Source organism: Salmo salar, chromosome 07 (genome assembly GCF_965601325.2).
Source record: "Salmo salar chromosome 07, fSalSal1, whole genome shotgun sequence".
NCBI lineage: Eukaryota > Metazoa > Chordata > Actinopteri > Salmoniformes > Salmonidae > Salmo > Salmo salar.
Window position 1 is genome coordinate 48,905,265 of NC_138297.1, and position 12,756 is coordinate 48,918,020.

The 12,756-nt window shown below is 40.6% G+C and overlaps 1 protein-coding gene across 1 annotated transcript in view; it reads right to left on the minus strand.

Annotated features, from left to right (window-relative positions):
- The window catches only part of LOC106609349 (muskelin), a 29,042-nt gene extending 18,148 nt beyond the window's left edge, over positions 1-10,894 (minus strand). The window contains exons 1-5 of the mRNA XM_014208092.3: positions 10,781-10,894; positions 2,816-2,885; positions 993-1,135; positions 812-900; positions 538-647 (exon numbers count right to left, since the gene is read on the minus strand). Of these exons, the coding sequence (XP_014063567.1) occupies positions 538-647; positions 812-900; positions 993-1,135; positions 2,816-2,885; positions 10,781-10,860 (492 nt within the window). The 5' untranslated portion in view covers positions 10,861-10,894. The remainder of the gene's footprint in view (positions 1-537; positions 648-811; positions 901-992; positions 1,136-2,815; positions 2,886-10,780) is intronic.
- Between the last annotated feature and the right edge of the window lie 1,862 nt (positions 10,895-12,756).

The window sequence follows — 12,756 nt, forward strand, 5'->3', positions numbered from 1 at the left end:
CACAGGTATGACAAAAAAAAAAAAAAAAAAAACGTTTTACTGTTCTAATTACGTTGGTAACCAGTTTATAACAGCATTAAGACACCTCAGGGATTTGTGGTATATGGCCAATATACCACGGCTAAGGGCTGTGTCCAGGCAATCCGTGTTGCATCGTACGTAACAGCAGCCTTTAGCCGTGGTATATTGGCCATATACCGCACTTCATCGGGCCTTATTGCTTAATTATAAACTGGGTGGTTCGAGTCCTGAATGCTGATTGGCTGACAGCCGTGGTATATCAGACCGTATACCATAGGTATGACAAAATATTATTGTTACTGCTCTAATTACATTGGTAACCAGTTTATAATATCAATAAGGCACCTCTGGAGTTTGTAGTATATGGCCAATATACCATGGCTAAGGGCTGTATCCAGGCACTCCGCAAATACCACACCCTCTCTGGCCTTATTGCTTAAGTAACCCACTCAGACGGATTCTCTCCCTTAACCCCAACTGTGTATGTGAGTGTGTGCGTCTCAGAGGGAGGCTCACCTTGCTGTACCAGTTAAGGCAGGGCTGCACTACGTCAGGTTCCTCTATGCCATGCAGCTCAATGTACCAGATACTGAAGTTAAAACTGGGCCCCCAAGACATCAGAGGCACTGAGAGAGACAGAGAGAACGGTCTATAATTTAAATCATCAACTATTTCGCCATTTTGACTTATTTCCATCTCCAGCCGTGTAGCATCCCTTCACTACAATCATTTTCAAGCTGGACAGAGTCTGTAAGCCCAAGCCTTGGGCCCATTCCATTTCCAAACTCACCTATTTTAACAAATCTGCAGGGAAACATCTGTTCGTCGATCTTGTGTTTCAAGGTGAAGGTCTCCTTGTTGTAGTCATTCTTCAGGCCACTGCAGAGGAATAAATATGGTACAGACAGTGAGGTAGGTTATTTATACAGTAAAGAATAACACTTCACTGTCCCTCTGCCCTCGCCCATCACCTGGACAGGAGTTCTGTCATGTTCTCTTCACTCATCCCACCAAACACTTTCAACTTCTTCAGGTTGCACACGTGAGTCTTCTCATACTTCCCAAAGGTGATGCTTTGAACGATCGCTGGCCTTTCCATTTTCAACATTAAGTACTGGAGGGAAAATAGAGTGGGAGAATCTGATCAGCGGTCTCTCACAATAATTCATAATGCAGTGTCCGATCTATATTATCAACAGATGACACTGCAGTTTTCATTCTACTGCTCTCCGAACATGTTTCACAACACTGCAGATGGCACAGACCGCAGAGGAGAAATGCTGTCTATACGAGCTGCTGCACAATCAAACTATGGGACATGTTCACAGGTCATTGGAGTGGTAACTAGCCTGGGCATATCTGCTAGCGACAGGACAGGGCACTGCCCTGAGCCCTCTGGGAGAGAGAGGGGATAGAGCAGCACAGATGGAACATCGATTAAATCTGTTTCCCGGAAACCAGGCAACCCACAATCCCTGGAGACCCATGTTTCTACAAATCCTGTAGGTTTAAATGGCTGTGTGAGTGAGCAATAACCATCCACTACCAGAGTGCATCTGCTAGGCTTACTAATGGGTCCTCTGATACGGCTCCATCTTCAACAGTTTTCATCAATAATAAGGCAGACATATTGCATCTCATTAGGTTATCGCCTAGGGTACATTTAACACAGAGGGATTACTCCTAGGCTTGGGTGTATCGATCTTTCTTTTTCAAAACAGTCCTGTCCACTCACCTAAAAACATGGATACTTGATAATGAAAAGACCCGTATCTCAATGATTTGTTGATTCTTGTTGCCACAGAAACCATTATAAAACATTTATATGAAAAGACTCCTTCATTTATTGAATAAAGAAAATAAGCTTTATTTATTTATTTATGGGGTATGGCTTTATCATTTGTTCAGTATAATTATTTTCAAGGCTTTACCTCTCCACAACCTCCTTCGCTTTGAAAAGATAAAAGGGGTTGATGAGAGTTCAACATCTTTACAGTGTGAAACGTTTTTGACGTAAACAGACACAGTGGAGTTTTGCCTCTGCCACACTTGAATGTCTAGCTTGGGTGGTTAAGACGGACATGCTTAGTTTCCTCTTGCTGCAAAAACAAACTTTCAATTTCCTCTGCCCGTAACCACAAGACAGTCAAACACGCTACGCTGGGCAACATCCTATTCCCAAAAGAGCAAATGCAAGTCATTGGATGCATATTGAAGATGCGTGCGTTGTCAGCTAACACTTCTATGGGGCAGAAGTCCGTGGATCTTATGAGTCTGGATGGCCAGATAGCTACCAACAATGACAAGAAACTGCTATGTGGGGAATCGTAAGTGACTCGTTTCAACTAGTTTAGTCTTTTTCTTGGACTATAGTCTTGTTTTGAGGTGTTTTGCCTGATTTCATGTCAATGCTAAAAAGGCTCAAATTCACTAGCTAGCTATCCAACAAGTGTAACGATGTACTTGAGACAACATGTGCTCATTGTGCAAATGTATTTATGCTTTCAATAAATGCTGGAGACTAAATATAGTTTACATGTTGTTAACCAACGCAGTCTGTTTTGCCCCATAGTTGAACGCTTTTGTTGCTAAACAACCAACCCGTCTATTAGGCGCTACTATTTTGCAGCCACCAGTGAATTGAGAACACAGATGTATGCAACTGGGCACAAACCCTCTACTGAAGAGCCCCATCCCAAGACAGGTAAGGCAGAAGGCATGGAAGGTGTGTGAGTGACAGGTAGGCCTGAGTATGAGACAGGTGTCTATGAAGGCGGGGCACAGCAGACGTTACCTGTGGAGGGTAGTTGCTCTCAGACGACCACCTGGAGGACTGGTCATTGGGTTTGTCCACCAAGATGTTTCTACACACAGAAAAGGGAAAGATGGGAGAAAGGACATGTTTCAGCCAACATGCAACCATTTGTTGTGAGCAAAGGGATAGGGTAATATCCATGTAAAAAGGACCCATGAGCACCACATGTGCAGGGAGTTCATAGCAGCATATCAAATTGGGAGTCAAAAAAGCTAAGAGTGTATATTTTGGGGAAATGAAGGCATAGTTATATTTTCAACCATTTTCCATCTTAAAAATTAGGCATAAGTACTGGCTTTGATTTCTGGTCAAACAGAAGAAAAATGGGTCTTAGATGGATTCTCTGGTACTTTCGTATACTTTTTAGCCAGTAGTTCTGAAAATAGCACTCACGAGGCAAAAGTGGTCCCTGAAAATTGCATACTACATCACATGTGATGATACGGTATGTGCAACACGTCACTGCTCTCTCACTCGCTCTACTATGCGGGTATCTTGTGTATCTTGCTAGCTGTCTCATATGGCGAGGGGCTGAAGCTCATTGGTTGAACACGAATTGCTAGGGGGCAGACCCACGTGGAGGAAAATGGCGCAGCACAGCTTCCAGAAAAACAGTTCCTTTCGAACTAGGAATTTCGTGGCTAATTGAAGTGAGACAGTGATTCTGCATGTATGAACTAAACATCGACACATCTAGCCTAAAGCAGGAAGTTTAAGTAGTTGCCAAAGTACCCGGAGCATGTCTTTAAACAGGTATTAGAAATACATCAAAACACAATAATATTATTGAAGTTAAGAACTTTTATCAACACACATTTAGTTTAGGAGAAATTACTTTCTGTAAGTTTAAAAAACATTGCCTTGTGATTCTGTTACCAAAACCCCAGATATCTTTAAGATAGCTTCTAATTTCTCTCCTGGGCTGACATTAACATTTTTTGACAGATTATTATTATTATTATTTTTTTTTTAAACTTGTCCGAAAGCTCAAGACCCCCCCCCCCCCCCCCCCGGAAAATTGTGTTGTATGATGCAAGGACCCACTTCGCAAAATAACATTTCATTATCACTGGTATTGACAATGGAATGCTACTGCTCTCTGATCCCATGTATTATACAGTACACTGGCGACCCGTCATTCAGGGCAGGTGGGGCAGAGCCTGTTTTGAGACCCACATTTTTTGCATGTTATTGTGTTACATATCAGTTTGCAAACAATGTAAAACAAAAAAAGTGAATAAAACCTCATACATAAGGCAGCTCTAAAATGCAGGTGTTCAGCCTAGCTCAGTGCTTTCTGTGGTGGTGGGGCAAGCCAGCAGAAAATATGGAATGTTGCACCGTGATTGGCTCAGTGTTCTGTCACTCATGCGGACACTACGTCACCGCCAAGTCTAAGAGTAGAGCTAGAAAATTCAAGCCCCCTGGGTGCTGCCATAGAGTTACATTTGAAGTGCCCATCCAAGAAGGCTCAAGGCCATTGGCCACAGATAAAAGTACATCAAACCACATCTTATCTACAGTAGCTTTGATTGGACTTATTATGTCAACATCATACCTTCAAAATCTTAGCTGGCAATCATCATCATGAATCAAGTCGACAATCTACTGGCAAATCCTTTTTAATCCTTGTCATATGAAGAGAAATAATGAGAAATTATAGATAAAACGTATCGATGCTCATCGGCTATTGGACATAAACATTACACAACAAGTTGGATATCGCAAATTCAACAATGAATGGTATAGAAGGAATCAGTGGCTAACTGCAAGCCTTGCAAAGCAATCATTATCCTGCTATTCAGTGGAGTGGCAGAGGGTCCCAAGTCCAAGATTATGGGTCTCTTTACCTAGTTTAAAATTATAACCATTCAACATTGGCCATGCTGTTAATGAACCATGATTTATGCTGCGCCCAAAACAACTTAACCCAGAACTGCAAAATCTGACTTTAGTGACAACTGGAAACTCTGGAAAAACGAGCTACGACTGAGAAAGAACGTTTTGAACTTTCATCCAACTCGGAATTGTGAAATTCGGAATTCGGGCCTCTTTCTAGAGCGACGACTTGAAAATCACTGACATCATCATGATTCACAACTTTTTCCCCCCCCCAGAGTTCCCAGTTGTCTTGAAAGCACCATAAATACAGAGAATAACAGACTTTGATGACAAAATTTGCCCAAAAGGACCGACGTGCCACCTTCCTGTTCAAGTGAGCACAGCACAACAAGGTGAGTCCAAAAATGTATTGTACGCTGCTGCATAAATGATGTAATATGTCAGGGAGATATGTATACTGTAGATAAGAAAGTAATACTAAGTGTATGTTGTGTAGTAATCTGTTAGCAGCCCATGTGCCTCACCCTAATAATTTGGTCCATTTCCTCCTCATAACTTAGCCTACTATTCTGACTTGGTGGTGCACATGTAGCCTATAGCCTGTTTTACAGAAATGTCGTCATCATCATCATATCTTGTAAGAGCTTCCATTGTCTGCTTATATGCCCCCATTATTTATCCTACGGTTGACTTGGTGTACAGGGAGAATACTGAATTCTGTCACTGCACATTTCAAAAGTGCTGAGCAAATAGTTATACTGGCTACATCTGTCCTAGCTCGCTCATTAATGTCTTAACGGAAATTACGGATTGCCTCTTATCCGCTTGTCGTCCCCTTATGCCATAGTTTGCACATCTCAGTTGTCAGTAGAAAACACATTTATTTAAGCAAGTCAACCATATCAGCTGTTTTTTTTTTTTTAAAGGCGAGATTGAATGAACTGTTTCGCTGCCAGACAAGGCTCCACTGATAGCCAGATGTAACAGTGGTAAGGTGTTGGAACTGCTGTTGGGACAGCTTTATGTGGGTCCTAACAGTTTGTGGACACTGTCACCGTTATAATTAATGTATTGTTTAGTGTTGTGTCTTTGCTGGCATGTATCCCTTGTTTGTTTTTTTGCCCCACCAAGATTTACATGCGAAAATCGCCACTGATACAGCATCTCTTGCCGTTGTGGCCTTAACCAAGGCACTTGCATCTTGAGCTGGCCTTAATGGCCACGTACTCTTATAATATCCAACTGGCACAGACAGAAGAGGACTGGCCGCCCCTCAGAGCCCGGATCCTCCCTAGGTTTCTTCCTAGGTTCCTGCCTTCTAGGAGTTTTTCCAAGCCATCTGCATAGCTGGCTGTTTGGGGTTTTAGGCTGGGTTTCTGTAAAAGCACTTTGTGACATGTGCTGATGTAAAAAGGGCTTTATAAATACATTTGATTTAATTTGATTCACTTACCCCCCAAAGTAAAATACTGCACCGATAGGCTAATGTATAAAACATGTGGTCTGTCAACCCTCCATCTGGAGAGCTACTGGGGTGTCCAGGCTTTTGACACAACCCTGCTCTAACAAACCAGAGTCAGCATATCATGGTCTTGTTGAACAGCTGATATTTTACAATGTGATGTGCTCGAGCAGGGCTGGAGCAAAAGCCTGCACACCCAGTAGCTCTCCTGGAATTTCATGGAGGATGGTTGGCCACACGGCAACAGAATTACAACCAAATACTTTACGTTTTTATAAAATAATTCCCTCATTCAATGAACCAGGGATCAAATGGCTAAGGCAGGCGCAAGGTAGTGAACTTGTTTATCTATTTGTAAGGTTAAAATATTCAGTGTTCAGTGTGATGGTGTAGACCTAAATCAGCATGTTGTTTGTGCAACAGTATCTTCTAAATTAAAGAGGAATACGCAAAGCATGAATTCGTTAGCTACATGAAGTAGCTAAGAGAAAATATTCAATGTAGCCAAAGATTATAGGGTCCCCTAGGAAACACCTATCAACACTAGTTCCTACCCGGTCAACTCCTCCCTGACATTTTCATTTGTTGTCATGTCAAACACTTTATTAAAAGTGCCCACTATTATATTCTAACTGTATAATTAGAATATACATTCTATTTCCATGATTCCAACAGTTAACCTAAGTGTTTTGCTCTAAATTGCATGTAAAATTGCAACATTTGGTTAAAAGTAAGGCCCAGATTGCTTGCCCATATCGTGCAGCCCTACGTGGCAGTGTGGAAATTATCTCAAATGCAGAAACTGATGAAAATGATTACTTTTTGGGGGTTGAAGCTAGAGGTCGACCGATTATGCGGAATGGCCGATTAATTAGGGCCGATTTCGAGTTTTCATAACAATCGGTAATCAGTATTTTTGGCCACCGATTTGCCGATTAAAAAAAATATATATATATTTTTATATAAATATTTTTTAACTAGGCAAGTCAGTTAAGAACACATTCTTATTTTCAATGACGGCCTAGGAACAGTGGGTTAACTGCCTTGTTCAGGGGCAGAACGACAGATTTTTACCTTGTCAGCTTGGGGATGCAACCTTACGGTTAACTAGTCCAACGCTCTAACCACCTGCTTTACATTGCACTCCACGAGGAGCCTGCCTGTTACACGAATGCAGTAAGAAGCCAAGGTAAGTTGCTAGCTAGCATTAAACTTATCTTATAAAAACAATCAATCAATCATAATCACTAGTTAACTACACATGGTTGATGATATTACTAGTTTGTCTAGCCTGTCCTGCGTTGCATATAATCGATGCGGTGCGCATTCGCGAAAAAGGTCTGTCGTTGCTCCAACTTGTACCTAACCATAAACATCAATGTCTTTCTTAAAATCAATACACAAGTATATATTTTTAAACCTGCATCTTTAGTTAATATTGCCTGCTAACATGAATTTCTTTTAACAAGGGAAAAATGTGTCACCTCTGCAACAGAGTCAGGGTATATGCAGCAGTTTGGGCCGCCTGGCTCGTTGCGAACTGTGAAGATTATTTCTTCCTAACAAAGACAGCCAACTTCGCCAAACGGGGGATGATTTAACAAAAGCACATTTGCGAAAAAAGCACAATCGTTGCACGACTGTACCTAACCATAAACATCAATGCCTTTCTTAAAATCAATACACAGAAGTATATATTTTTAAACCTGCATATTTAGCTAAAAGAAATCCAGGTTAGCAGGCAATATTAACCAGGTGAAATTGTCACTTCTCTTCCGTTCATTGCACGCAGAGTCAGGGTATATGCAACAGTTTGGGCCGCCTGCCTCGTTGCGAACTAATTTGCCAGAATTTTACATAATTATGACATAACATTGAAGGTTGTGCAATGTAACAGGAACATTTAGACTTATGGATGCCACCCGTTACATAAAATACGGAACGGTTCCGTATTTCACTGAAAGAATAAACGTGATAGTTTCCGGATTCGACCATATTAATGACATAAGGCTCGTGTTTCTGTGTGTTATTATGTTATAATTAAGTCTATGATTTGATAGAGCAGTCTGACTGAGCGATGGTAGGCAGCAGCAGGCTCGTAAGCATTCATTCAAAATAGCACTTTCGTGCGTTTTGCCAGAAGCCCTTCGCAATGCATTGCGCTGTTTATGACTTCAAGCCTATCAACTCCCAAGATTAGGCTGGTGTAACCGATATGAAATGGCTAGCTAGTTAGCCGGGTGCGCGCTAATAGCGTTTCAAACGTCACTCGCTCTGAGACTTGGAGTAGTTGTTTCCCTTGCTCTACATGGGTAACGCTGCTTCGAGGGTGGCTGTTGTCGATGTGTTCCTGGTTTGAGCCCAGGTAGGAGCGAGGAGAGGGACGGAAGCTCTACTGTTACACTGGCAATACTAAAGTTCCTATAAGAACATCCAATAGTCAAAGGTATATGAATTACAAAATCGTATAGAGAGAAATAGTCCTATAATAACTACAACCTAAAACTTATTACCTGGGAATATTGAAGACTCATGTTAAAAGGAACCACCAGCTTTCGTATGTTCTCATGTTCTGAGCAAGGAACTTAAACTTTAGCTTTCTTACATGGCACATAATGCACTTTTACTTTCTTCTCCAACACTTTGTTTTTGCATTATTTAAACCAAACATGTTTCATTATTTATTTGAGGCTAAATTGATTTTATTGATGTATTATATTAAGTTAAAATAAGTGTTCATTCAGTATTGTTGTAATTGTCATTATTACAAATAAATAAATAAAATCGCCCGATTAAATCGGTATCGGCTTTTTTGATCCTCCAATAATCGGTATCGAAAAATCATAATCGGTCGACCTCTAGTTGAAGCTGAATTTAACTGTATAAAACAATCAGAATGGAGAAAGACCCATTGAAATCACTTAGAATGTATGTGTTGCTACCCTAGGGTCACACACTACCCATAAAGCAAATTTAGAACTTTTATTATTAAAAAACATACAACACCATCATACCGTCATTTAAAAAAATTATAATAATAAAATTAATACTGTGATATATTTTGTCCATATCACCCAGCCCTACCTAGTGCACAAGTTGACCGGAGGTATTTATATAGCCCTAATATTCAAAGCCCCAAAAACGTCACTTACCAGAATGCTAACAAATACTAAGGAATCATCATAGAGAATGCTAACTATACTGTACAAAAACATAAAAGCAACATGTAAAGTGATCACAGAATTTTTCCATACACACAAAAAGCTTACTTCTCTCAAATTGTGCACAAATTTGTTTACATCCCTGTTAATGAACATTTCTCCTTTGCCAAGATAATTCATCCCCCTGACAGGTGTGGCATATCAAGAAGCTGATTAAACAGCATGATCATTACACAGGTGGCATGCTGACTGCAGGAATGCCCACCAGAGCTGTTGCCAGATAATTGAATGTTAATTTCTCTACCATAAGTCACCTCCAACGTCGTTTTAGAGAATTTGGCAATACATCCAACCAGCCTCAAAACTGCAGACCAGGTGTAACCAAGCCAGCCCAGTACCTCCACATCTAGCTTCTTAACCTGCGGAATTGTCTGAGACCAGCCACCCGGATACCTGATGAAACTGAGGAGTATTCCTGTCTGTAATAAAGCCCTTTAGTGGGGGGAAAACTTCCTGTATATAGCCATGTTAACAGCATCACTGTGACATATGAAATACAAGTGATAGTGTAATCACTACCTATAAAATGTACATGCTAAATTATCATCAAACATGGAATGGTATTGTGACAGAGGCAGTGATACTACTGTCTTCAAGGCTGCAATTACAAAAGGCAGACCAAATCTGGTATTTTTTTCACTAATGGGTCCTTTGACCAATCAGATCAGCTTTGGAAAATATTTATCGATAAGGACAAAATACCCATTAGTGGAAAAAAATATTAGAATTGAGCTGCCTGTTTGAACGCAGCCCAAGAAACATATTTTCCAGCCAGTTCCAAGCTAATTAGTGCTGAAAATTGCAATTCCACGCGTTAAAAGAGCGGGATAATAGGGTCCATAAATAGCCGACTGTACAGGCATTTTCCTATGGTGTAAGGTTACCCAGCAATGCCATAGAGACAAACTAGCTCGCTACCTAACGTTAGCTAGTTCTCCCTTTGGCTTTGCACGAACGGGTACAGAACAGTCAGACTAAACATGCCTACAAAAAATCTAGTATGATTAGTTAACTATTTAGCTAATATAAAAAGTAATGAGTGGTTTTGGTTACCAACTAACTTAGTGGTGGTGGTGGCATGCTCGTCTAGTTTGCGAGCTCGCTAACTTAACTAGCTAGCTTTTTTTAAACAACTCGACTGTACAGCTGTTAGATAGTTACCAGTATCGGCTTTACAGTGCATGGCAAAACGTCACACAGTACACAAAAATAATAAGTTTAGCTGGCTATGCGTACATTTTTTTTTACTACAGTAAATCTAACTAGCTAACGTTATCCCCGTTGCCTAACTGTGGAGTAGTTAGCTCGTAGTCAAGCTAGGCCGTGGAGAGACGATTCGATGCACTGTGGCAGTTAATGAGACCTGCAGCCACGAAAACAAATACATACACGTGGTCAACGTATGCGTGCATTACTTACTCTGGTAAATATGTGGAGGAATAAGAGCTCCATTTAAAAACACTGAAGGAGAGGACTCTGTTCTCTGGAACGACCGCCATCTTGTTGCAGAAAATAACATGCAGCAAACGCTCGAGTGACAGCTCTTAAAGAGACAATACACTTTAATTCGATTAATGCGTTTGGTTACATCGGTCAAGTTCAATAATTTTCGAAAACTGTTCCAAATACTTATGAGGACATGATATTGATTAGTGACCCTGAAAATGTGCATGGAACACTTGCACCAAGTTATTTCAACTTTCAGACTGCTTCCATTAGTTATGCATTTGGCTTAGTGTTTGTGTGTGTGTGTGTGTGTGTGTGTGTGTGTGTGTGTGTGTGTGTGTGTGTGTGTGTGTGTTATCGTCGCAACAGGTTTCTCCTGACACCTATTTTACCTGCAGAAATAATATAGTTTATAAACTTTTAGAAGCTATTCAGTATAGGCTTGAGTATAGGCTTGTCTCATATGTGTTGCACGTTGAGACACTGAACAGCATCAATAGAATTTAGAATATGTTTGAAATACTGTATCTCTCAAAGATATACAACCGGTATTACCTCTTACAAGCAGGACTGATGTTTCCTCCTGTGTTTGGTTTTCCTTATTCATTTTTAACATAGGCCCATATCTTTTAGTTCCCAATGTGTTTCCCACCAAACTCGTGATGATGAGGATATCACAGGATAATAGAGTCACTGCTTCATTCTTATGTCATCTTCCCTGATGATCTCAGTTCCAGCCTGTAAGTCACAGGGCACATGAATCCTCATCACCCTTTCCAGTCAGCATGAGACAATAACTGACCCCCCCAGACACACACACACAACTCTCTCTCTCTCGCTCTCTCTCCTCTCTCTCTCTCTCTCTCTCTCTCTCTCTCTCTCTCTCTCTTTCTCTCTCTCTCTCTCTCTCTCTAACCTATGGGGCAATGACTGTACTGATTCGATCTTGATTTCTTCTTTCTAGTTTTTGATTATTTGTGTGGTTGTTTGACATTTTTCTGCACTGTTAGGAGCTAGTAAGACAAGCATTTTGCTGCACACGTTATAACATCTGCATAACTGTGTATGCAGACCAATAAACTTTGATTCCATTTTTATTTGGTTTACTATTAGGCTATTATATTATTGCAACAACAATAATCTTATTATAAATAAAGCCTCATATAATTGTATATCAATTACTGAAAACAATAATAGCCATGACTTTCTGAGCGTCAACCAGGCTTTGATCATCCCATATTTCGAAAGGACCATCTCCGTGTCAAAGACACCGGTTAATCATCTCCAAGTGGATTACCAGGAAGCTTCTTGATGTAAGAAATGCAAGACAATGTCATTTCTTCTAAGTGCACGAGCAGCACTTGGCACAGGAACCTGTTAATTTACCATAAATGAAGTGGAGGGGCACTTTTTATTCCTGACTTTTTTGTCCAATGCACAGCGGACAAGAGATTATTGAGTGACATTGAGAAGTATAGGCTATATAAAATTATGACTCCTTTTGTAAACTATTTCATTTTTCACTCACTCAGTTATGTATTCGAAATTTGGTAAAATTATAGGCTACATGTTTATCATAAAACATATATTAACCTATAGGTCTATGGACCACGAGGTCACTAGACACTGCATTGGTCCTATAATAGCAATAAATGCACCTGCTCCTCTCATTCCTGAGTCATGGTCATTTTGATGTTATAGCCTATACATGAGCTCATATATGCGGGAAATAACTCACTATGTGAATCTTTTGGAGACTTATACTATTATGTAGGCTAGCTTATATTATATGGGCCAGAACTTGGACGCTGTAGTCTTTATTATGCGATCAATGGCTCATTGCTGTTTACAGAGCGCAGTGGACTTCCCCCTGCCCATAGTGACTGCGCATGGACTGGATCACGTGGGAGGTCCCTTTAAGTTTCCATTGAAAGGCTTGGCCATGTCAC